Genomic DNA, 27,022 nt, shown 5'->3' on the forward strand with positions numbered 1-27,022 from the left:
TCGTCTCGTCGAGACGAGACGAGCCTCGCAATGCTGTCTCGATGTTGGCTCGTCTCGTCGAGATGAGACCGAGCCCGCATCGAGTCAGCGTTGCGGATGCTCTTAGTATTTCGCGCTGGGATTTTATTTGATAAGAAAAAAGATGAGGAAAATAAATGCGGATAAAGATGCTAGCAAATATTTTATCTACATACCACTATGTCCTTTTTTTTCTTGTATGTGTATTTGGTTTGTGTGTTGCAAATAACAAGATGGTGTTTTTAGAATGTTGTTTGATTAATAAGAAGAGCCCAAATCGAAATCACAAAAACCAAAGAAGCCCACCTCCAAAATCAAGCAAATTTAATCAAAATCAATCCCAAATCCAAAGAACATAAGTTGATGCACTAATCAAATCAACCTCCAAAATCAAGCAAAAATAACTCGAAATCACGCTCGGTTGTGCACTAGTTGAGCCATGTTCAAATTAAATGTTGAAATTAACCTTCCTTTAAAGACAAAAGTATGATCAATTTATAAAGTTCAATACCTAAAGTTATAATAATTCAATTTATAATAATTTTTAAAAGTCACGCTATCGTGGACTAGAATTGGGCATCAATCTTGAACCTCTGTAATTAGTCGTAAAATATCAAAATCATAAATAGAATTTGTTTTTAAAATGAAAAACAGACGTCTTTTTGTAAAAGCTGTTTTTACTCTTTAAATAGAGAGAGAACATTCCACTGAACCAAACATTGGATTTGAGCGCACGTTTCCGAATCAACAGAGACTGTTTCGGCATTAAGCACCAACAATGGAGAAAGGGGAAGCCTCTGGCTCCAGTTCTTCCAGTGACGACGTCTGGGCTAAACTAGGTAACAAGAAAAATGACGAAGTGAAAAAATTTATTTCTTGATTTTTTTCACTCGAGATGAATGTATCTTTCAGTGTTTGACTGCTTTTCTCAATCTTTATGTGTTGGAATGAACTATGTAATTGCATGACGGATTTTTCTGTTTTTCCAACCCATTCTACTAGAGTATTTATTAACTATGAATTCTTGGTTTTCTTTCGCATTTCATGATTTTGTATAATCGTGGTTTCTTGGATTCTGAATATTTTTTCAAAAAACATTCCATCCCCGAGTGAAGACATTTCAGGAAGAAGGAAACAGAAGAGGAACATATCATATAAATGTAATGTGATTTGGTTGTTATGCGGCTTAAGTTTACAGTATAAAGTGGTTTTCTAAGTTGAATGTATCTTGATTGAAGATGATCACTTTAGGTTGCAACAAAAGTTTAGTCTTTTATCCAACTTATCTACCTTGATTTTGGGTATTGATGATCTCTCTAGGATCTCCCAGAATTTGGATGTCCAGCAAACATATTTACCACAACTTTTTTTTTTTTGCAGTGCCATTGAACTCGAGTTATCCGGATATAGAATTGAGATTGAATGAGGAGACAATTTGCTCAGACATAAAAACCCCTCCATGTGAAAAGCAAGTATGGTGCCAGATAACTAGGGAGAAGGATCATAACTCTGCCTTAATGAAGAATAAGTGGTATGCTGTTTATCCACCCTAGCATAGTTTAAGTCTGATGAGTAATTTGGGTGTTCAGTAAGAAATTTCTTTTAGCATTTCACAAAATGTTTGAAATGATTAGTTTTGTTTAAGTAAACTTGACAGTGACAACTCCTATTTATGAATCAAGTAAAAGTTTCTTGCAAAAGCCTAGCAGCTGGCCTTATAATTGTAGTTTTTGGTATCCAGGATGATCTATCTTTGCATCTACTTTTTTTTCAAATGGCATGGATGTGTTTGAAACATAGTACGTAGTATAACAGTCTTACGAGTTATAAGTGGCATGCATGCTACTTTTGTTTGTTCCATCATAATTTTAACCATTGGAGAGACACCTTACGTGGCTGTATAGAAGTTTCTAGGTACACCATTGGAGTGACAAATTAAAAAAAGATGATAGATTTTAATTTTTGATGTGGCATTCATGTGGACAAGTCGAAGCTTCATTTTTGGGTATACCATTGGAGTACCCTAACAAAACATTACTTCTAACGGATGGGACTTGTGATGCGTGGTTAATATCCTTCCTCTTACATGAAATTTGACCCTTGCAGAGGACTTACTTGTTGCTGTCTGTCTGGATGTCATATATTTCATCCCATTTTACTTTCTGATTATTATGTCTGTTGGCCAGGTTACCTAGAATCGTGTACCTATGCTTCCTTTCTTGCTGTTGTCCTTTTGCAATGCTTCTTAGCAGAATCGACCTTACAGCTAATCTATGTAGTAGCGAACTGCTTTTTATTTTTCATGCTATTTTTCAATTTTATATAATGATCTAAGAACTTTACACCTTTTCTTGTGGAAACTAGTTGTAGTTCGATCCTTGTTGATGGTGCAGTTGTCAAAGAAGATGATACGAGCCCCATTAGATGTGGCAGCGAAATGATTCTGGGTTCTGTGGCCGATGGTGAGAGTTGATATAGCCCATTTGTATCAAGTCTTATTCCTTATGTTCTTATATACACACAGTGACAAGTACTCTGTAATACATTTGTGCAACAGTTCAGCTTTTTCACATCTAAATACTACTCCAGTAGTTATTAATATTAACTCTTATCCATATCTTATTAGTGAAAATCACTTCTTTAAATTATGTTGATTGCATAATATGCTGTTAGAATGGTTTCATTGCTAAATCATTTTAGATGTGCTAATAGTGAGTTGCTATCATAGTATCATGGGAAACTAATCCATCCTTCTGGTTTTTTTGTCTTCTTGCTCGGGAAGCAGATTAAGAAGTCTTCAACATAAAAATGATCTATTTTTGCTAGCATCACTTAAACATGGAACACTTGTGTTGGTATTTATGTTCCACAAGGTAACAACTTTAAGACTCCTTACTTCTGCATTTTATTGGTACAGGGTTCTTGAGGTATGTGTTCAAAGTAATGCCTGCAAAAGAAATTTGCAAGAAACAGCTGAAGGTAGAAAGCAGCTAGCCTGCTTCTTGGTATTTGTTTATACAACTAATACAAGTATCAGAATTTTCCTTTTCTTTTATGCGAACTGCCAGCATCAATTTGGATTAGATTTTATTAGTAAATGCTCCTTTTTTGGTAGATAACTCTAGATCCCGAGCACGCCAAGTGTTCAATATGCCTAAATGTTTGGCATGATGTAGTAACTGCCGCACCATGTCTCCACAATTTCTGGTATGTTACTCCGCTATCTTCATGTAGCTATTTTTTCTGTTTGACCATGTTAATATCTAATCAGGCTTCTCGTATTCAGCAATGGGTGCTTTTCAGAGTGGCTAAAAAGGAGTCAAGAAAGACGTGCTAGTGTTATATGTCCTCAATGCAGATCAGTTGTGCAATTTGTTGGACGAAACCATTTTTTGCACAGTATAGAAGAGGTACTGGGTCCTCCTTTCTTTTTCATTTCTTTTGTTGTGGGTAGTTCAGTTCAACAGATTCAGATCTTGAAAAGGATGTTATGCCTAGTTTGTCTACTTTTCACTTCTAGTAACATTCTCTAGTTCTATATAATGGCTAGTCGTATGATTCTTATTTTGTTTTCTTTTACTTGGTTATTTCTGTTCAGTTTTAGATGGCCAAGACTTGGAGAGTCTATTATTTTCATGTCCCCCCTCCCCCTCCTCTTCCCTTCTTTTATTGTTGTATTGAGCATATATTTATGAAGCTTTTTATATTTTAAATGGCCTTTATACTTTTGGTTTGCTGGCATTGGCCTTTTGCACTTCAATTCCTCTTATTATCATGCAGGATATATTGCAAGCCGATTCTTCTCTAAGGCGTTCGGATGAAGAGCTTGTACTTTTGGATTCCTGTTCAACAATTAAGTCACCCCTCGTAAGTATTTCTATCCGGATGAAAGAACTACCAGGAGGCTGGGCCCCACCTCAAATAGTCAAATGTATTGATGTAGGTCAAGGTCATAGTTAATCTTGTTTTTTCTGTTAGAACCTGCTTCACTGGCTTGATGCCTTGACATGCATACTGCAAAGTGTCTGACCAAAAACTATGTTAGCTTTAAAGCCTAAAGGATACTCATGTATAATAGTCCAGCTGTTTTATCAGTCACATTGGAAGACTTATTCACGTTATGGGGTTGACTTCTGTAGCTGTCTTATACTCTCTCTTCTTAATAGTATTTGAATTTAAGAATTTTTTTAAACAATTACTTATTAAACTTGAAGATTTCTTGATCTGTGTTTACTTAGGGTTTTTTCCATTTAATGCTTGCTTTTTCTTAATTAAGATTGTGGTCCAGGTTTACAATATGCTTGTGTTGCGATAGAGTTTATCGCAGGACATCGAAAGCGTGCAGAAGCCGCTGGAGATGCTGCTGCTGCTAGCTGCTATGTTCATTATTTCATAAGTTGCTAGTTTATTATTATGCATTAATTGTCTTTTAATTGTGGGTTGGTGGTTCCTTGTTAGTTTATTACTCCTATTATGCAATGCTTATCAAGCCCATCTATCCTTAGCTTTCACAGGAAGCTACTCTTGGCTTCCTCTATAAGCTACTGTGGGAAATAAAAAAAAAAAATTTCTCTCTTTGAGAGAGACTTGGCTAGGATTTTGCTGGAAACTCATCGGTGTTCTTTGATTATCACTGTAATTCCTCATAGTTTAGCTTTTCTGTTTGTGTTCTCTTTACTTCTATCAGCTTACGTTTTCTTTGTTTGCTTAGCTCTTTTATACTTTTAAGATCAAGAAAATCTCAAGTATGATAAATCCAATATTAGATTTACCTCTGATGGCAAATATTTATCTTATTACAGGTTGTTAGCCGTGGAAAAAATATGAGTCACAAGCGGGCCCGTGCTCAATCTGCCGAGGGGAGTGGAAGGGATTTATCATGTCCTCAGTGTGGTAATCACACAATCTCTTTGGCCTATGGTTTATTTGTTATCTGACCATCCATATAAATACTGATAATTTTTTTTGTGCGAACTCTTTAACTTATAAGTAAAAATATCACGTGGTCTTTTTACCTCCTAACTGAATCACATACAATGCATTATTCAGATATTATGGTAATATTTTGTTTATATAAGTCAATAGTCTCATTCTCCATGATTTATTATTAAAGCTACCATTAGTCAAACTTTTGATAATCTATTTATGTGGCTCAGATAGAGAATATGGTGGTTTTCAGTGCAATGAAAGAACAGTTCATCTTCAATGTCAAGCATGCTCTGGCATGATGCCTTCCAGATCAAATGCTCCTGTGCCACAGCACTGTAAATTCCCTTTTGCCCTTGTACATGTTACTTTTACTAAACAGATATAGTAATGGGATGCTTACTTTGAGTGATAGGATAAATTGATAAAGCATAGGTTTGAATATTTGAAGGATTATATGGTTAAACAATTTAAAAATTCATCAATCCATTGAAATAAATGTTAGATTGGCATGAATTGTTTTTATCTATCCATCCCATCACTCAAAGTAAACGCCCCCATGAGGGTTTATATGGCTCAAAAGGAAATTCTTAAGGAGGTCTATGTGATGCTTAGAAGTATACTCATGGATAAAATATGAGCAAACTATGAAAATGTTAGATTACAGATGTCCTTCTTTATTTATTATGTTTTGAACTTTTGATGAACTGTTCAGTATGGATGTCTTCTCCTTTTACAGGTTTAGGATGTGACCGAGCATTTTGTGGTGCCTACTGGCATGCTATGGGGGCTGCTGGTTCTGATGCTTATCCAGTATGCAATCAAGAAACTCTAAAGCCTGTAAGCACATCCTTTTATTTTAACCTTGTTAAAACTCTCTATATCTTGTCCCACATCGACTTGGTAACGATCCTAGCTCACCTATATAAGTGTGGATAACCCTCCCCCTTATGAGGCCTTTTAAGGGGTGAGTGGCCCATTTCTAATAGACCTCTTCCATCATTAACAATTTCTATGCTTGTTGGCTACCTCAAGATTGTATATCTTCTTGTTACTACTTACTTTTTACCTAATGTGTGATATTATAATCAGAAGTACTCCCTCCATCCCAGATAATTTGTCCCATTTCACTTTTACCATTTTTGGTAATGGACCCCATATTCCACTAACTCATTCCTACTCACATTTTATTATAAAACTAATATATAAAGGTAGGACCCACATTCTACTAACTTTTTCAACCCACTTTTCATTACAATTCTTAAAACCCGTGCCCGGTCAAAGTGACCCGAATTATCCGGGACGGAGGGGGAGGGAGTACTTATTAGTTAGGAGTAATGCCTGAAATAGTTCCAAGTAGAAATAGAATTTCTGAGTTGTAAAGGGGGGCCCTGAATCAGAAAACTTCTTGCTCCCTCCTAATCAAAATGAGATATTGCTCTGGCACTGATTAAGCATGGAAAATTATTTTGTGATGGAATCTCGAAGTCTATACAGCTGTCTAGAAGACATAAGAGGCATTAATATAGTTTTGTGAAGTAACACACTCATTGACTTTGGAAAGTGTTAGTATATAGTCATAATAAGTGCCCGGTGTGGAGGAAGTGTAGATTCCTTATTTCTTTTCTTTACTAACCTCATAGGGTAGGAAAATGCTAAAACCGACACATGGAAATATCTTACAGATGGAGGCCTTACTTTCATCTGCTGTTGGTTCTTGATTGACATTTTTCATGTTTCAGATTGCTGCCCATTCTCTCACTAGATTACCATTTTTAGCACATGAAAAGAATCGTCATGAACAAGATGTATGCAACTTCTTTTATGCTTTATTCTCCTTTTCTTATAGTACTGTTTTTATCTCTCTTTTTTTTTTCTTTCTATTTACTTGTCCTTCAATTTCTGCAGATAACAGAGAAATGTATCAGGCAGATGGGAAGACCATTGCAGGATGTGATTTCAGAATGGATAAGAAAAATGAGTAACCGGGAAGTAGGTAATATCCATTCAGGGCTTGAAAACACTTGTTAGAAAAACATTATCCTTTTTGGTCTAGCTTTTGACGAAACTCATTGTCGGTACGAAGTTCATGATTTTTTGTTTCTCTCTTCCAGACAGGACGAGGCTTCTGTTGAATCACTCCGAAACGATTACTTCTCAGACCTATGTTTGCGGGTGAGTTATTTCCTACTTTTCTCTGTTAATGGTTATATTCTCCTTAGAGTTCGGCACTGAGCAAAAAATGTTGATATGCATTTTTTTTTATTTAAGCTTCATTTGCCTTAGAAATTACTATTGACCTTTTGCAATTACAACAGTCTTTTGATTATGGTATTACATTACCTCCATTTTTTATTTCTGTAATTACTAATGGGAAACGCATATTAGGACATGCTCCTAAACTTGACATGTTGAAATATCTTGTATCTTTAAATTTACAGACTAGTAGTTTAAATTGGTTTATGCTGATTGCACAACATGTTTGATTGTGTTTTTTTTCAATTAGCATTACGCATTTGCGCACTGTTCGTTCAAGAGTAAATTTGTTTTCTTTAATTGCAGCGAGTGCTATGACAAATTGGTCTCATTTCTATTATACTGGTTCCGGATCACATTGCCAAAACATGTAAGCCGCCTACTCGGACATTTTCTTAGTTTTACGGAGTTTCAGTATCTCACCAAGATTAAGATGATGTTTTTTTATGAGACTAGATAGATGTGTATTTTGGTTTATGCTGGTTTATTGCTCGTGAGTTGGAACTAAGGCAAAACTTTGTACTCCTGCAGTGTCTACCCCAAGAAGCACAGCAACGCGAAGACTGCTGGTATGGATATGCATGTCGGACACAGCACCATAACGAGGAGCATGCTCGTAAGAGAAACCATGTATGTCGTCCTTCTAGGGGTGCTCGTACGCCTTGATATACGTTTCGCTATCACTTTTGGTGCCAATACATTTTTTTGTCATGACAAAATTAAAGGACAAGTGATTGCTTTATTTCAAAATTGTAATTGCTTTATTTCAAAATTGTAATTGCTTCTTCATCTTCTCTGCTTGTCTTGTTAACATGTGGTTTAGACCGGCTTAAACAATGTCATTTTCAAGGCTAATTTTGTTAATTTATACTCCTTCCGTTCTATAGTAATGGAGATATTTCTTTTCGGCACGGAGATTAAGAAAAATTGTGTTAGGTGAATTAAGTAGAGAGAAAATAAGTGGAAAATGAAAGAGGTAGAGAGATGAAGAAGGGGAAAAAGTAAGAGAGGGTAAAGTATGTGTGGAAAAATGTGATGACTTTTAATGACTCTATTGCTATGGAATGTACTAAAATGACAAAATGAATATATTACTATGGAACGGAGGGAGAACTAATGAATAAATATTTCTATGAAAGACAATAGTAGTATATTTTTTATTTTTTGTAACCAGAAGTTTACCAAATTGGGATATAAATAGGAGTATTAACACAACCAATAATGCTATGCGGCCACAATGTGGCTGGCCAACAATGGTATTTTTGTAAATAATTGCAAAAGTAATATAATAAAATAATAGTTTTAGATAGTGCTTAACTAGTTTTACACAATCACCCTTTCCTTCCAATTTTGGAGAGAGAATACACATTTAATTTCAAATTAAATGTTGAAACTAATCTCCATCTTTACTAATTACAAACTCTATTTCCCAAAAATAATTATTATCGGATGCTAATGAAGTAAATAATACTTCCCTCTATTCCTGAAAATTTGTTACTTATTTTCTTTTTCGTCCGTCCCTAAAAATTTGTCACCTTTCACTTTTACCATTTTTTTTATAATGGATCACAATCCACTAACTCATTCTCACTCATATTATATTATAAAACTAATATATAAAAATAGGACCTGCATGTTACTGACTTTTTCAATCAATTTTTCATTATATTTATAAAAACTCGTGTCGAATTAAATGGTGTTAAATTATTAAGAACAGTGGGAATAATAAGAATAAGTACTACTAGTAAATTAAAGTAACAGAAATGGCTATATAGTTTGATATCGTGTAGCATAATGTCATTACTTAATATATTTAATTATAAATTTATATACTCCTTTGTAGTTTATTATATACATTAATATTAAGTAACATTATGGTGTATGAAGTTATTATTATGAATTCTTCTTAATCAAATTATTATAATATGGGGTAGTATCTTAAATTAATATTAATAATACGTATTTGTATTAATATTGTATAAAAGTTATTATTTATGATTATGATATTACGTATAGTATATATATTGGTAGTCCTATATATTTACTTATTATATTTATGATGTATTGAATTATTGTAAATTATTAATAAATTTTAAAAATATTGCATGTTAAGACTAAATGAAATCCCAAATTTACAATTGAATTGAATAACAATTGAATGAAATTTACTAGTATGAACTAAAATACAGACTACGTTACAAACTTATAACATTAAAGCGGAATATCAATTTTCCCATCAAACTAAAACAATATAAACTAAAAAATTAATAAAAATGTAAGTAAATAGTAGTATTTATTTTCAATTAAATATACTAGTGATATTACTTTTAATTGGAAATGCCTTACTATTTTAATATTCCGTTTCCACTGCCTTATGTATATTAAGTCACCTTCATGAACAAATACTATGACTAAGACGAAATAAAATCTTAGAAAATAAGAGAAGAAATAATTACTACTAGTATAGAACGTATATATAAAGCAGCAAATGTTTCTGGATGATTTAAAGCAAAGGGTAAGATAGTCATGGAATTTTGATACTTTCTAAGTGCATTGAATTTGATGGTAAAATCTGATTATGGCCAAGCCATAATGTGGCCATTTAGCATCACCCTAACATACCAATGCGTTCTAATTAGCAAACATATGATGAATGAAATGCCCATAATAATAGGAGTGCAATGCAAAAATAAAAGTGAACATGAAATTAAAAGATGTCGCCTAAAACTTATCAAATATTTCTACATTGGATTCCTTCCCGCTTTACAATGTCGCATAGAAACACAGCAAAATGGTCTTACTTTTTGTACGGCAGCAGCTCATATTCTGCACTCATCCCTCTGTGAAAAATACTAGTGTCTCCCTATATTTGTTCTACAACAACAATTTTAATTATGTTTATTTGATGGTGTTAACATATAGGAGTACTTATTGGTGTACTATTACAGACGTTGCTTGTTTCATTGATTTCCGTGGGTGAAAAACTAATGTACACTTAGTTTACTAGGTCTAGCCAAAAAGTGTACTGTTAGGTTTTTTAGTGGTTTATGAGATTAAATTTCATAATAAGCCATTGTCAATTGTTGCTCTTCTCCAAATATAATAATCCCACAATTTAATCATATGATAATGAGTCATGAACCAAACGACACCTAAATATATAGTAATATATTAATTCAAATGTTTATCGCAAACTTTGAATGTCAAATATATAAATTTCTTAAGTGTTGCTAATTTACCACAATCAAGCATCCCGACAAGATAAAATCTATATAGTGCATTATGGATAATTAAAAATGTTGAAATAATGGAGTAATTAAATTAGAGTTGAGAACTTAAAATGACTAGTCCACTTGGGAAAGTGTAATTTTGTGGGTAAAGTAGTTAATTGAAATACAGGATTTATATTGATTTTCAAATTTGAAAAAAGAAGAGGAGAGAGTAGAAAGTGTTGAATCTCGTCATCAACATCAACATTAACAGATTTTTAATGAGAAAGCTTAGTTTTGTAGCGGTAGAGCAGCATCTTGTTCTTGGAGGTGAGATTGTTGAATGTGAGAAGCACTTTACCATCATCGCAAACCTTGTAGCTACTACACACAACTTGCTCCTCCTTCCCTCCAATCCTCCTATTCTTCTGTATTATAATTGTGTATCCATCTTCATCCCTCGGCACAAATTCCGCACCATACCTCACTTCCCATCCCACCACCCGAGCCTCCCAACTCACAACACATCCCTAAATTAAAATAAAATGTTATTTTTGCACAACACAGGTCACAAGATTGTCAGTCAGCCAAGCTAAAAAACAAGACTGCAATATTCTTGCCAGTGCACACAATCCTTCCAAAACTCAGTCAACATATAATTTTTTAAATTGAAAAAAGAATTAATCCTCACCTTATTGACAGGAATTTCAACAATGTGGTTGGATGAAGGCTTCACAAGAATCTCAGTAACACTATCACCTGCTTCAAACTCTCCTTCTTTGCTCAGTCCTCCATATTTTGCCGGAATTTCCTCAGCAGATATATACCTATATATTCCCACAACATTTCAATTTTCAATAACAATATACTGCATATATATGTAAAAAAAATTAGTGCCACCAACTTGAAAAGTGTGTGAGCAGATTTGGAAGGGCCAGCCACCACAAACTTGCTCTTGATCCTCTGAGTCAGAAATGGGCTCATCATTTTGCTCAGAGCCAAATACCACCATGGAACATTAATGAAAATCTGATGAATAATTCAAAAGCAAGCAAAATCGTGAGGAGGACTTGGCCCAAAACGGACAATATTTATCATCATACTAATATAAACCTGTTTGGCAACAAATTCAGGATAATTATCCTGAAAGAGGTGAAGAGCTTGAATGAGCTCCCATCTGTTGAAGCCAGGGGAGTTATTGAGGTCATTCACTTGAACAATGGTGGAAACTCCTCCATGTCTGAAATCCAAATTTCTCACACTCTTCTCCATGAACCGAACCCTCCACCTCAAGAACCTTCTTCTCTTCTCCTCATCTCCGTCGCGGAATTCGCCGTAGACGTTGTAGCAGACGGGGTGGCCCTCTTTGCTGCGGCCGTGCATGAACACCGCCTTCTCAAATTCTTCTTCCTCTTCCTCTTCCTCTTCGTCATCAATGCCGAAGTCTTTCCTCCATTTGAGGGTGTTGTCGAGCATGGCGAAGGCGTGGTTGGGTTTGAGGTCTCGGGCGCGGAGGAATTTGAGGAGGAGGACGTCGCTGCGCTCGTCGTCTTCTAGAAGCTTGATGCCGAAGATGGAGGCTTCTTGGGGGCGGGTGACGACGGTCTCCTCGATGGCTTCGAGGGTCTTGGCGCCGTCTGCGTCGTCGAGGAGGGTCATGGCGATTGTTTGCGGCGGAGGAGGGGAAGGAGTGGAGGAGATGCTGAGGAGGGTGTGGTGGAGGAGGGCGTGGCGGAGGAGGTGTTTGAGCTCTTGTAGTGATTTGGCCTCGTTTTCGGGGAGTTTTGAGGGGTGGTCTTCGGCCGGCGGTGGAGTGGGGAGAGGGGCTTTGTCTTGGATGTTTTCCGGCGAGGGAAGGGTTTGTTCAGCCTCGGGAACTTCCATGACTACTGCTTCAGCCATGGATATGATAGTGTATGTTAGCAGACACAGGGAATGCGATTGCAAAGATACTAGTAATATAGTGAGTGATGTAATGAGGGGAAACAGTCTGGAACAAGCCTAAAGTGCTACTTTGCCTCTCTTCTTTTTCACCTCTTTTCTCACTTATTTGCCTTTGCCCTTTTCTTTTACTTTTAGGACACTAGGCATCATCCATGTTTCTTGCTAACTTCAAATGATTATGCAATGTATAATCATACTAAGTTATTATTAGGCAAGGCTGTCTCTCTATTACTAACATGAGTGAAAAGCGACATCTATTGTATTTTGGAATGATTGTAGCCACGCTACCGCTCATAACCGGAAAACATGACTATGTAACTCACATCCACTCAACTCATCATAATTACATGAAGTGGAGGCTCCTAAAATTCAAGCATGCATACCGTATTTAACGGAGGATATACCAAAAGTATTTTCGATTGCTACATCTATATTTACGAAAATTTAGTTGTGCCAACTCTCAAAGGGTAAGAGCATTTTGGAAGAATGAAGTTGGTTGTATGCTCTGAGCCCACTTCGAGAGGGTCAGTCTACAACAATATTGAGGCCGAATAATGGAGTGGGTCAAGCCATATAGATATACTCAAAGAGGCACTAAAATACTCCCTCAGTCCACCACTAAATGTCTCATTTTTCTTTTTTCGTCCTTTGCTAATATATGTTTCATTTCACTTTTACTTTACTATTTGGTAAGTGAATCCCCAATTCCACAAACTCATTTAACTCACATTTAATTTTAAAACTAATATTGTACTATATAAAAGTATGACACACATTTCACTAACTTTTTTTATCCATTTTTCTTTACAAAGTTAAACAATTTCTTAAAACCCGATCTGATCAAATATGAGACATTTATTCATAGACGGAGGGAGTACGTCCAAAGACATGGATGTGAGACTTTCCAAACTTCCCAATATTTTTAAAATAAATTGCATATTCAGCGTTTTGAAGGGTTAAATTCGTAGGAGAAAGTAGAAGAAAAAAAAGAAAACATATACTCCTTCTGTTTCTTAAAAATAAGAATTTTAATAATGATATGAGTTTTAATGCAAAATTGGTAAAGTAAGAAAGATGAAGAAAAAAATAGGTAAAATAAGGAGGATAGAAGAAGAGAAAAAGTAGTGGATTGTGAAGTTTATTTTTTTAAATGGAGAGTTTCTATTTTTAGAAACGAGCTAAAAGGGAAATAATTTCTATTTTTAGAAAACGGAACGATGAGTAGTATTTCAAGTGAGAGATCTAATACAAAAATATATAATTGCATGCACATAAATTTAGCCAAAATCGAAAGAGAAATACTCCCTCCGTCCCATAAAAGTTGAGACAAAACTTTTGGGCATGGAGATTAAGAATTTATATTAAATAAATAGGAGAGATGAAAAAAGTAGGAAATATAAAAGAGAGTAAAGTAAATAATGGAATAAAGTAAAAGTGATTAGATGTTTTGTCTTTTGTTAGAAAAGGAAATGACTCAACTCAGACTAAAAAAGAATATGATTCAACTTTCATGGGACGGGGGAAGTAGGTAAAATAACTAGCCGTCCGTCTTGGGTTGAGAAGGTATCTTGTAAGAGGCACAATAGCTTCTTGGGCCTCCGTGAGCCCAGAAAATGGAAATAAGCCCACAAAATCATGCCTAATTTCTATGAGAAAGTAAAAGAATTTTTTGACGAAAACTGCATCCTAATGGATCGCTTATTAGTTTGTCCAATTTTAAACTCCATTTCCTTTTCGTTTTAGGATTCTAATTTCTTTTCGAATTCGGATTTATGGATTGTTTTTTAGTCTATAAATTAATTAGTCCTTCTGATCAGTTAAACTTTCAGTTTCCAATTATTTCGTTTCTCCTTGTATTCTATGACTATAATTTCGTGTGAAATACACTCTAACTTAAAATAGTGGAATTACCATAGAAAATGTATAAAATTTGTTTTAATAGTAGTCTTCAACTGTTGGATCACATTCAATAGTTTTAACAAAATTTAGACAAAACGAAAATCATTGAACATTGGATGAGTATATGGAATTAAATTGGAACGATGCATTTGTAAGTATTTATTGGTGAGTAGGTGGAAGTAGATTAGTATTATAGACGAATATGTAGTCCCATCACCGTGGACCTCCCTTTTGCCATATCTATTGGATATATATATGACGGTTTTATAATTTTGTTGTGTTACCTTCTTTTAATTATACTAATAAATACTACTCTCTCCGTACCATAGAAGACGTCACACTCGTGGGACAGCACGAAATTTTAGAAGGTTTTATTTTATGTATGAAATGAAGAGAGAAAATATAATTTTTATATTAATGTGAGAGAGAACATTTTGCAAAAATAGAAATATGACATCTTTTGTGAAACAAACTAAAAACGAAAGTGTGGCATTATTATAGCACAGATGGAGTACTACAACATAAGAGTATATGATCTAGCGCGTGTCAGAAAATGATTAAAACCCAAAACGAAAGTAAAAGGTTTGACAAAATAAATAAATAATACTACTAGGTAAGTATTAGGTTAATAAGTACTCCATAACTTACTACCTCCATCCCTGAAAATTTGACAAAGTTTACCATTTCGGTCCATCCCTAAAAGTTTGATACACTTCACTTTTTACCATTTTTGGTAGTGGACCTCATATTCCACTAACTCATTCCTACTCACATTTTATTATAAAACTAATACTTTAAAAGTAGGACTCATATCCCACCAACTTTTTCAACTCAATTTCCATTACATTTCTTAAAACCCGTGCCGGGTCAAAGTGTGTCAAATAATATTTGGGGGACGGAGGTAGTATAAAATTCTCCGTCGCGGAATTCTCCGTAGACGTTGTAGCAGGCGGGGTGGCCCTCTTTGCTGCGGTCGTGCATGAACACGGTCTTTCCATTCTTCATCTTCATCTTCGTCTTCCTCATCGTTATCGATGCAGAAGTGTTTTCTCCATTTGAGGGTGTTGTCGAGCATGGAGAAGGCGTGGTTGGGTTTTGTTGGAATCTATGCCCGGTCAATGAACTTTGACCAATTATAATTTCAACGATATATTTAATTTTATGAAATTAAATAATATAGTGTCGATCTACGTTCGGAGTAGATGACCGTGGTATATTTATTTTCTCAAATCCGATTCCCGGTGAGTGAGAAATAATGGATTAAAGTTGTGCAAAATTGCAAACTTAATGAGCTATGAGAGAAGCTTAGAGAATAATTAAGAGAGTTATTTATCCCACATTGGAAGTTACAACCTTATTAAACTAGTATTTAATAAGAAGGATTATTACATGTAATAATTATAGTGGACTAAGATGGGCTGTAAGAGCCCACACGCGCGCACACGCGTAGGGGTGGGTAGGTAAGGTATACCTTACCGAAACCACCATACCGTATACCTTACCGTAAATATGGTATGCGAAAAAGACATACCTTTACCTTACCAAAGTTTTCGGTATACCGAACTTCGGTATACCTTATTTTCGGTATGACGAATTTCCATACCGATACCGTACCTCATTTTCGGTATATCGTACCGACTTTCGGTATACCTTACCTTTGCGGTATACCTGACTTTCAACATCAATTAAAATAGAAAATTAAAGTATTTAGAATATTATTTATATTTTATAATTTTAAAAATAAATTAAATATAATTTATTCATAATTATATTTATTTTTCACAATAGATTTTATAATTTAAAAATATATAAAATATATTTTATATATAATTGTATTTATATTTTGGTGGTATATACCTTAGTTTACGGTGTATACCTTAAATTAAGGTATATACCAAATTTCGGTATGCACCGGTATACCGCGGTATTTGAAAATTCGTACCGTTACCTTACCGGAATCTTTCGGTAAGGTATCATACCGTACCAAAAGTCACGGTATACCAAAAATTCGGTATTTTCGGTATTTTTTCGGTATGATAAGGGCGGTATTTCGGTATTTTTCCCCAGTCCTACACACGCGCGCGCCGCCCGTCCCGCCGCGAGCCGCGAGCCGCGTGCCGCGAACCGCGAACCGCGAGCCTCGAGCCCGCACCCGTGCTCGTGCTCGTGCTCGTGCCCGTGCCCGTGCCCTTGCCCTTGTCCTTGGATCTTGGTAATTGGTCTTTGGGCTTGGTCGTGGGCTTGGTGCTTGGGCCTAGTTGCGGGCTTGGCCCAAGTCTAGTGGGTCTAGTTCTTTTTAGACCACCACCGTTTCCACGTCAGCGAGCCAAGCGGGATGCCACCTAGTCAGTATGACGCGGTAAACCAACGTGGCTGACACGTGATAGTCCACGTCGTGAACGAATCTAGAAGCTTCTAGACTCAGCCTCTCTAGCTCAGAGCGTGTAACGGCTCGTAACGCCCGAACGTTACAGCTCGTAATTGACGACCGTTACGGTCTAGCATTAATGACGGCCATTATGGCCGTTGACCCCCTGCAGTGGACCGAGCCTATAAATAGGCTAGCCATTCCATGCATTCTACACACATCAAACACTAGAAAGCATTCTGCATCATAAGCTCTCTCTCTCTCTCTCGCATTGTTCTTCTGTCGAAGCTCGCCCTCTCCTCCATCCAGTTCGCCGGAGCTCTGTTGATAGCGGTGCTGCTTCACCCGCAGACGCAACCGTTTTATCTTTGGGGACGAAACACCAATCCAAAGAGCACTACCGGGGCGTATCTCGTCTTGCGGAAAGAGGCCTCCTCGACTCGGCTATTTCCTCTTCTACAGTTTGTAGTTTCGATTTCCATTTGTATTTTTCGTTTCAGTTCTTTTCTGTATTCCTTCTTGGGTTGTATTACGCCCGATTATCTCTTGTAACTCCCTAAAACCAACAGGTTTGAGGTCGTGGGCGCGGAGGAATTTGAGGAGGAGGACGTCGCTGCGCTCGTCGTCTTCTAGAAGCTTGATGCCGAAGATGGAGGCTTCTTGGGGGCGGGTCACGACGGTTTCCTCGATGGCTTCAAGGGTCTTGACACCGTCTGCGTCGTCGAGGAGGGTCATGGTGATGGTTTGCGGTGGAGGATGAGTTGAGGAGATGCTGAGGGTGTGGTGGAGGAGGAAGTGTTTACAATTTCTCTTGCATTAAAAGCATCATCTCTAATCTTTCTAATGTAGAGACCTCAAATAGTTTAGGAACTTGCTTCCAATTGTTTTAATCTTCTAAGCAAAAGAGGGTTCACAAATCCAAAATCCATGGGGTCTTTCACATGAACCACCGTATGCATCACAATATACTATACAAGACTAGCCTACCCTTTAAAACCATGAATACAACAGTTAAGTCGGTTGACTTAAATACACAACAATTGCAAACCACACTACTTTAGAAACTGAACGAAGGATAGAGGAAACCCCTCTTCCCTGAGTGAACTCAAGCACATTTTCTTGAACAAGACTTTTCCCAACAACCTTCATCCTCATCCTGGTACGACCCGAGACATACACGTGACCAGGAAAATTCCGTTTAGTTCTTGGTGGAAGCCCTCAGTTTAGTTGTCCAAGTTTAGTTCTCCTCTCTTTAGTTTTTCCAAGCCTACATTAGCACAAAATGTCCATAAGATAACAAGTACGTATATGAAATTAAAACAATAGAAATTCTTGATAAACTTTACGTTGGGGAGAACTCTTTAGGGGGGTTGTTGTTTCTTTTTTCGTATTCATCAAGGATGTTATCTCCGAGCTGTTTTTTCAACTTATCAAGTTGTTTTTTCAACTTATTCGTGTCTAAGGGCGAAGTTTCATTTCGATGTGGTGAAATTGTTACATCACGATATTTTTCATCATACAAACCTTCCTGTCATACAAATTAACTTTTATTAGAATCTAACAACATAACATATAATCGGTTGTCATATGTCGAACCAATTTAAAGACCGAACAATCCAACCAATAAATACTTACATAACCTTCATCATCATTCGAATCATCCTGTCATACAAATTAACTTTTATTAGAATCTAACAACATAGCATATAATCGGCTGTCATATATGTCGAACCAATTTATAGACCGAACAATCCAACCAATAAATACTTCATTATTAGAAAAACATTGTTCATATTGGAATGAGCTATGTTTGTTTAATAATAAAGTTGGATCGACATTGATCACAACTCATAATGGTATTAATTCTTACCGCTAGTGCCTTCTTATCAAGCCGCTTTTTCAACTTATTTGTGTCTACGAGTGAAGTTTTATTTCGATGTGGTGAAATTGTTACATCACGATATTGTTCATCATTCGAACCATCTTGTCATACAAATTAACTTTTATTATAATCTAACAACATAGCATATAATTGGTTGTCATATATGTCAAACCAATTTAAAGACCGAACAATCCAACCAATAAATACTTGCATAACCTTCATCACCATATCGTTCATCATTCGAATCATCTTGTCATACAAATAAATTTAATATGAAACTTGACAAAATAATAAAACATACGTATCCTCTTGTGTGGGGTAATCTCTTCTATCCAAATGCTGAATATCCGTGATCTCAGCACTCTTAACATGAAACTTCACCAGGGCATTTTTCTGGTAACGTGACAATAGAAAATATTATCAATTCAGTGAAGAGATAGAAAACATCTTCGGTTTCAAATCAATATATAAATCATCTGAATAATACACATTTCACCCATCAATCCAGTGACGAGATAGACAGTAATACCAGTTTTCGGAAAATTTCATCACATTCTCCGGAAGGTACATGATTTGGAAAAGAATCCATCAGCATTGCCGATTTAGTAATCATGTTAAATGCTATTCTGAGCCAATGATGTTAAGTGCAAAATGGAAAAATAATTTGTAAAACAAAATCCATTTCTTTAGCGATAAATAACTAAGAAACAATTTAAAGGATATCAGTAATTACCAAATCAGCCCTTTTTGCACCGGGAAGCAGCATTCTATGTATATCTTCTGATTCCTAGGATAACAGTTGTTTCCATAGAGAATATGAGAAATTTTTCTTCGAAATAAGCATAAAAAGTAACCAATGTTTGAGCTTTACCACTAATGCTGGATCGGCGATATACTTCGTCGGTTCCCGCTTCCACTCATAGTTGAATAGCGTGTTACTTGCGACAATAATCTGCTCTCAAGTGGGAAAAAAAATTAAACATGAATCTCCAACTACTTATAACAGTGTGATGATGTTGCTTACTTCAGTGTTTAGATCATTGTTTGGATTTAGCGTCACTAAGTCCTTCTTCTTTACCTACGTATTTTCCAACTCTTTTACACCAGATCTGTCAAATGCAGTAATAATTAAAAAACAATAATAGTATTAAATTATAAAAAGATTAAAATCTATTCAATTACAAAAAAATTATGCCTCTAAGACGTGCGAATTGAAGAATTGCCCTTGTCCGAACTGCCCTTGTCCGAATCGCTGTCAATATCAGTGTAATGTTTCATCTGTTTAATAAGTGTTTCAAAGAATAGAATCGCAGTCTTCACTCTCCTTTTAGCAACTGGGTATTTCATCTCTAAGAAATTATTATTAAGCTCTGAAAGCATACAATTAGCATGGCTAATGTATTGATGCATATTTGTGATCAAATCCTTGTTGTTTCCTTTGACCCCACTAGGTCCCTCATCCCTTTGCCTCTTCATTATTATGGTTCTTTATCTTTCTAGACATAAATATATGTCAAATTGAACAATTCTCCTTTATCCAAAGACCTCATATATTATGTTTCTAATTCGTCCATAGTTGGTTCCATGTGTGTTATCTGCAACTGCAAATATTTTTCAATGTAATATTAGCCAAACAATTGATATTTATGTAATAAATTTAAGCATGCAATATCATAAAACTTACTTCTGTTTGATCAAATAAAGAACCATATGGGCAGGATTCGTGCAATCTGTTACCACCTCAAACACCTCGGAAGTTTAATATCGCTAACTTTATTTCCAACCAAACATTGGAGACTAGGAAAGGTCTCCAAAGCCCAAAATTGAACTGCCTAAAAGGGACCACTCAAACGGTATGTGGTTTGACCTTCATTCGGTCCAACGTCTTTCATATAGTCCTCAAACATCTGAAAGGAGTAAGCTCTCCATGGAAAACGATGCCATGTCGTTGGATCTTCAACCAAGGCCAATGCTCAATCCTCGATCGTGCAATCCTCTCGGCAAATGAGGCAAATAAGTAGATTTGCTGCTTTTACATAGTTTTCAACTTCTCCCAATTCTTGATTCAAGAAGGTTGTTTTCAAATCCATCAGTTTTAATTTTTTATCCTTTGAACTCTTCAAGAGTTCAAGAAAAACACTACTTCCAGGAAATGTAGGGTTTTTGAAATTTGGCTGTGATTGAGTTTCTCCAAAACTGAACCTTGTGATGAGGGCATACGGGTAAAGTACAAAAGAAAGTTTTCATTTATAAAATGAGACTAATTTTCGTTGTCGTATTTTGAAGGAAATATTTAATCAGTCCCATAAAAATATGTGCATTTTTCATTTCCGTATGTCCCCCAAACATATGAGCATTTCCATTTATAGAAAGTTGTCTCCAACTCTTTATCCATATACATCAATTAATTTACAACTTATACCGGTATGGCCCGCCATTAAAATTCATTAAACACTAATAATAATGTGAGTCACATTGTCCACTAAAACTACTTAATCCACTACAAAAAAAACGCTGATTACCAAGGGATTTCCTGACAACACAATTTCCATCGGAATTTACCAATGGATTACCAAAGGATTTGTTGTTGGTAATTTTCCCGACGTCATTTCCAACGTATTTGTGGCGGAATTTGCTAATTTAGTTTACCAACGAACGCTTCCGTGGGTAAAGCTATTATTTTTTTATAATTATTTATTATTTATTTCATTAATTATTTACCGAGGGACTAATTCCCTCGGGAAACTTAAAACTAGTAATTTATAATAATCATTATTTTATGAATTAATTACCGAGGGACTATATCCATCGGGAAATTTAAATGTTTTTCGCCATTGAATATAATAATCATTATTTAATTTATGAATCAATTATCTTCAACCCTAGCTCTCCTTTACCGATTTCCGTCGTTCTCCTCCATTCTCCTCCGTTCTGTGAAATCGAAGACGTTCTATCTCCTCCAATCTGTGAAAATTGCTCCGTTCTATCCCTCCAATCTGTGAAGCTATACAGGAACAAGTGTCAGACAGTCTTCAACTGCGAGGAAGGAGAGAGAGACGATCACTTTTCCCACATTTATTTCGTTTCGTCGCGCGATTGCCTGCCCTAGGTGATTTCTCTCTTCTCTTCTGCTGTTCGCTTTCGGAATTCTTCACATTTTTCTGCTTTAACTGTTTCAATTTCCGAGTGTTGGTGTGTATTTGCTTATTCTCTATATGCAACTATACAATTACTATATAGATTGCTGCATTTGATTTTTTGTTCAGAATCGGTGTTGATTTTGGGTTAAACTATGAACTACTAGTATACATTGCATTAGAAGCTTGTGTTGTTCACAAAAATTGCTGAGTTGACAATAGAGTACATGTTCGGTAGAATGCCCTTGTTTCATTGCATTAATTTATGAAAATCATTTCTTTCTAGAATACATATATTCACATTAGGTGTTGGACAAGCGTGTTGTTTGTTGAACTCAATTTGCAGCTTATTGCTGCTGAGAGCCTCATTGTTCAGTTGATTGAGAGCTTCTTTATACTTCTCATGTATAACCATTTCTATCTCCAACATATACTCTAAATAGATATTGCTCCATCACTTTGTCGTCAATGTGATCACAAGATGAATATGGTAAGATACATCTCTTCTTCTTAAGCTTTTTCCGGAAACATCTCTTTCGACTAAATGCCTTCTCCTGCAATCATACGAAAACTGTTTACATTCTCAGAGGGAATATTTTACTAACAAGCTATTTTCATTATTTGAAACCCATTTAATGTTTAGATCAAAGCAATGGTTATGGATAGACCATATCATAATTTCTTATCACATCAGTTGCAATAAGTTTTTAAAATATACCACAGGGATACTAAGTCCTTAGCCTGACGAACAGCTGAAGCAACGAGTGCATCTCATAGGTAGCTTTTAAACTAACTGTAAACTCAACTACTTCTTCATCAAATTTATCTTTTTTTTCCCTTCTTTATCAGGCAATTGGTTTTTTTATTGTAGGTTTGAGCTGAAATACTTTGACCTTTTCTCGTTCTGGGAGTTCTCAGGTGTGGGTATTTTCGTTGTTTTTCTTCATCTGATTTTTGTAGTTCTTGATTGAGTTTTGCTTGATTTGGTGTTTTTATATTTTTTGAAAGGGTATCATCACTGTTTATGCTCCTGCTGGATTTCCTGATCATCCACATAGAGGTTTGTTCATCATTTTTCCCCTTTGTCTTCGATGATGATTGTTTTTTAAAATGATGATTGGTTGTGATTTATCTATGTTTTAATGGTATTATAGGATTCGAGACTGTCACCTACATGCTGCAGGTAGAGCTACATTGCTTACTTTTTTCTGTTCTCTACTGTGTATATTTGATATCATAGTTTTAACTTTAAAATGATTTTCTACAACTGTTCTATCTTTGTGTATTGGTCATTTGGTCTATGTTTTGAAATGATCTTTGCTCTCTGAATGCTAATAAAATCATGCTCCTACAACAATAGCATAACTAAGCAACAATAAAAAATTTAGAGTTGGGCCATGTCATTCCTTATCTAACACAAATAAGTTTTGTTTATTCGTAATGGAATAATAATTTCGGATAGAAACATGTACATATGTTTTGATAGTATGTGACCTTTTTGAGGACTTTGCCTTCCATCTCCTGGTTACGTCCAAAGCTGCCAGAGCAAAAAAAGTGCTCCAGAAAATGGCTGCACTCAAGTGAGTGAAACGAGCTGAAGCATTGGCTGTTGGATGTGATTATAACAGTGATGATTTAGACAATGAATCTCATGTAAGAAATGAGTAATTGTGATGCAATTTCAAGTGTACAGCCCTTGTTGTCGCTAGCTCACTTATTTTAATTGCCTGGCTTTGAATATGATGTGTCATGTACGGTGCAGCAAGTGTCTATGGAGTCTCCTTTGCCAGACTCTCTGAATGAAAAGAGGAATATGCTGATTGTAGATGTAAGTCTCTCTGCAATCCTTCTCTTATTGTTTGTCTCCCCTCTATTTGGGTCTTTATGATTTTGTATACTTGTTATCGTATCAAAAATTCAAGTTCCCGTTAACCCATCCACACCCTCAACACGACCATGTAGGCATGTACAAATGATCACAACACCTGTCCATCATCTCATGACATTGCACATGAACCACCATTTATTAAGCAAACCAAACTTTCAGATTACAGTCTGGTAGTCCTTATCTTCATTGTGAAGGTATTCGAGTGCACTAGGGATTGTAAAAATCAGCTTAAAACTGGACGCATTACCTGTTCAAATAAAGAAGGAGCTTCGGACTATTGGAGCTCGTAAGTTTTGTTTGTTGAATTTTTCTTCTTTTATACACTTCTCATCTTTGTTGCTTTTTTTAATAAAATATCTCTTAAAAGTTCTAATGTGTTTTGTGACATTTTTTGCTTGTAGAATTAGAAGCTTTAATAGTTGATCTTGCACGTGACTTTGTTAGTCGAGACCCTTACAGTTTTCTCCTTGGAATCACGACTACAAAGTAATACTCAGGTAACAGTTAGTGCAAATTAGATATTGAATTTCATGTAGGATACAATTTTTATTTTGCTTTCTCAAGTTTGTTTATCACATATACATAAAGAAATCAACTAACAAAATGCAACAAACTCCTTCATTCCATGAGAGTGAAACACAAAGATTCTATACCACCTATTCTTATTAACGGCTACCAGTTTACTATGATCAGTCAGGATCAGACCACTGCTTGAGATACTTGCAAGCCTATAAACTGATGCCTAACAGTCCCTTGATCAACCTTTGTGGAGGTTATGCAGTTATTTGTAATTTTGGCAGCTGATAGTTGATAATTATGTGTTTATGGGATACTAACTTAGACATTTGCTTAACAACCTATGAAATTAATCAAACGGAAGACATGACGATGTTGAGTTGGTTCAGAAAATGAAAGAATGAGGGCGGAGGGTACATGAAGGATGGGCTGCCGGAAGATGACTGCTCTGCTCCATTTGCTTTGATGACTTCCACATTATATGCCAGGCTAACTGTGGCCATTGTTTTGTGGCAAGTCTCTCTCTTTCTGCATTTCTTTCTTTCCCTCTTTCTTTTCAATTTCAACTTGAAATGAAGACATTCGAGTCTTAAATTTGTGGGATTTGGTTTCTTGTTGCCTCTGCCTAAAACATAAATGTAGCTTTTGTTTATCAATATTTGATTAAATGTGGGAGTAAATGAAGAGATCAAATGTTTTTCTTGTCTAAATTTCTTCAATCAAGAATCAAGATGGAGATTAAACACAATACTCTGTTTTACATTGTGTCTCTTAATTATGATTTCCTTTCCAAATGGTTTATTCTTTGATTAAATATTATCATTTCATCCTCAAGAACACCTACTTATGGGATTACATGTCATCTTTGTCCTTTTGCAGTAACCTGCCTTCTTCTACTTTCGATATTCATGGAAAATTTCCAGTATTGCAAGTTTCTTATGTGTCTCTCCTTGATATCTAATCTAGTTCCCCATTCATTGGTATAGTTCAGCCAGGAAGACAAGTTCGCAAGATACTCGGAGAGATTAAGCGATACAATTAGTTCAAGTACTTTGATTTAGTTTCCCACAAGTAAATATTGGTGTGTGCTATTAGTGGTTTATCTAATTTCTAGTTTCTAGTTTCTAGTTTCTAGTTTCTAAACGGTTTTCTAGTTTCTAAACTCTTGTAAACATTATTCCAATTATATATATTTGGTTTATCTATCAGATTCTCATTTGGTTGGTTAGTATTGGTTGATTATTTCTGTAATGTAGCTAGAAGAAACATGATTTTGTGTATAGGTCAGTAGAAAAATAATTAAATTGTGCTGCTATATTTCTGGAAGATTACCAACGGACGATACCGCGTTGGTAATTATCCAAAGCCCTAAACAACAATTACCAACGGTTTTTCCGTTGGAAATTTTTCCGACGTCCTAGTTCCCTTGGTAAAAAAAATTAGTCACGTTGATTTTACCTATGGATTTTATCACTTGGTAATCCCTTGGTAGCCCTGTTTACCAACGGATAAATTGCTATTATCCAAGGATATTTCCGTTGGTAATTTGCGTATTTTTTGTAGTGATCTACAATTCTTTTCATCTCTCTTACTTTACCAAGTGTGTATTAATTCTCGTGTCATTATCCATATACATCAATTAGTTTACAACTTATACCGGTATGACCCACCATTAATTAAAATTTATAAAACACAAATAATAATGTGGGTTCTATTATCCACTAACCCTACTTCATCTACCATTCTTTTCATCTCTCTTACTTTACCAATTGTTCATTATTTCTCGTGTCATTTAAAATGCACATATTTTTAAAGCAAGACGAAACAATAACACATTTGATGTTGGTTCTTCAAGGTATAAATTACAAGATACTTTCTCCGTCCCACAGAAATAGGTCATTCAGTGTTGACTCGGGTTTTAATCTGTAATTGGTAAAGTAAGAGAGAAGGAGAAAAAGTAGTTGAAATTGTGTAGTTGATGCCGGGGTACATAAAAAAAGGTTGTCATAGATATGGCCTATTTTTATGGGACGAGCGGAAAAAAAAGAGACCTATTTCAGTGGGATAGATGGAGCATCTATGAACTCAAAAACTGAAATGAACAAGAGTTTGGAAAAGATTTTACAAATTCATTTCTTATGAACAAATTCTATTACAAGTTCATAATAGTTCAAAAATGCTAACTGTTGTTACAAACCGTCTTTAGAGATCAGACATCTGGTCAGCAGGTCTTCAAAGGTCAGTCATCGTGTCTTCATCCTCCTCATATGTTCCCATATATAAAAAGCACGGCTTAAGATAAACATGCAAATTATTATAGCCCAACTTTAGTATTTTCAAGCAATGCTTATCATTCTCCAAATTCACTAGTGAATTTATGCTTCCCTTAATAGATTCTCAATATTCTTCAGTTTGATCCAGTTTTCTTAAAACACCTCCTATCACAACAATTGATAATGGAAGTCTTCCACAATCTTCCTTCCAATCTTCTCCAATTTTGAAGGGCAACCTTTTCCTCCAAACACAATTCTGCAAAACATATTCCAACTACTTTCCTCGTCCAAAAATTTCATTTTAAGGCCATCAGTTCTATCCAATTGAGATCTCAAATTGATAGCCTAGTGATACGCCCGGATTTTGCACTGTTTTAAGGCCATTATTTGGTCCGTTTTTGTCATCAAAATCACTCTACATGTCCATTATTTGCATATTCTATACATTTTGGTATTTTGACGTGTTTTGTGAGAAATGTGCATATTTGAGCCGAAAAGGGGAGTAAAAACGCATAGTCTGGAAATCTGGAGTCGACGGCGACCAGCGACCGCCGCGAAGTTGTACGGCGACCGCCGGCGCCCGGCGGTCAGAGCTATGTGGCGGCCCGCCTCGGAAATTTACGCTAGGAGAAGAGTCTCGCCCGGCGACCGCCGGAGGACATGTGGCGGTCCGCCACCGAAGGGTCAGAGTCTCTGGACTCCAACG

The 27,022-nt window shown here is 35.8% G+C and overlaps 2 protein-coding genes across 5 annotated transcripts; one reads left to right on the forward strand and one right to left on the reverse strand.

Annotated features, from left to right (window-relative positions):
• Window positions 1–701: 701 nt before the first annotated feature.
• On the forward strand, window positions 702–7,989 carry LOC125203845 (E3 ubiquitin-protein ligase CHFR). Of its 4 annotated transcripts, none has more exons than XM_048102331.1 (16): window positions 702–857; window positions 1,399–1,549; window positions 2,205–2,293; window positions 2,412–2,480; window positions 2,936–2,997; window positions 3,134–3,225; window positions 3,290–3,428; window positions 3,799–3,885; window positions 4,821–4,911; window positions 5,175–5,282; window positions 5,684–5,784; window positions 6,687–6,752; window positions 6,853–6,940; window positions 7,059–7,119; window positions 7,507–7,570; window positions 7,732–7,989. In XM_048102331.1, exons 1-16 carry the CDS (start codon window positions 797–799, stop codon window positions 7,864–7,866), a joined length of 1,464 nt encoding a protein of 487 aa, XP_047958288.1. In that variant the 5' UTR covers window positions 702–796; the 3' UTR covers window positions 7,867–7,989. The 4 variants fall into 4 exon arrangements, with proteins under 4 accessions (XP_047958288.1, XP_047958289.1, XP_047958290.1 ...); XM_048102332.1 differs by having other exon boundaries at window positions 3,305–3,428; XM_048102333.1 differs by lacking the exon at window positions 2,205–2,293 and having other exon boundaries at window positions 2,383–2,480.
• A 2,653-nt stretch (window positions 7,990–10,642) lies between these two features.
• On the reverse strand, window positions 10,643–12,367 carry LOC125204637 (patellin-5-like). Its single transcript, XM_048103343.1, has 4 exons — window positions 11,523–12,367; window positions 11,314–11,438; window positions 11,101–11,236; window positions 10,643–10,939 (listed from the first exon to the last, which is right to left on the reverse strand). Exons 1-4 carry the CDS (start codon window positions 12,309–12,311, stop codon window positions 10,688–10,690), a joined length of 1,302 nt encoding a protein of 433 aa, XP_047959300.1. The 5' UTR covers window positions 12,312–12,367; the 3' UTR covers window positions 10,643–10,687.
• Window positions 12,368–27,022: the final 14,655 nt, after the last annotated feature.

The sequence above is a fragment of the Salvia hispanica genome, chromosome 2, assembly GCF_023119035.1.
Source record: "Salvia hispanica cultivar TCC Black 2014 chromosome 2, UniMelb_Shisp_WGS_1.0, whole genome shotgun sequence".
Taxonomy (NCBI): Eukaryota; Viridiplantae; Streptophyta; class Magnoliopsida; order Lamiales; family Lamiaceae; genus Salvia; species Salvia hispanica.

Coding starts and splice junctions, on each gene's coding strand:
- LOC125203845 (XM_048102331.1), top strand. CDS start 797: ATGGAGAAAGGGGAAGCCTCTGGCTCCAGTTCTTCCAGTGACGACGTC. Junction 3,886..4,820: donor CAACAATTAAGTCACCCCTC/GTAAGTATTTCT, acceptor ATCTTATTACAG/GTTGTTAGCCGTGGAAAAAA. Junction 6,941..7,058: donor AATGAGTAACCGGGAAGTAG/GTAATATCCATT, acceptor TCTCTCTTCCAG/ACAGGACGAGGCTTCTGTTG.
- LOC125204637 (XM_048103343.1), bottom strand. CDS start 12,311: ATGGCTGAAGCAGTAGTCATGGAAGTTCCCGAGGCTGAACAAACCCTT. Junction 11,439..11,522: donor CTGAATTTGTTGCCAAACAG/GTTTATATTAGT, acceptor ATTATTCATCAG/ATTTTCATTAATGTTCCATG. Junction 10,940..11,100: donor TTGAAATTCCTGTCAATAAG/GTGAGGATTAAT, acceptor ATTTTAATTTAG/GGATGTGTTGTGAGTTGGGA.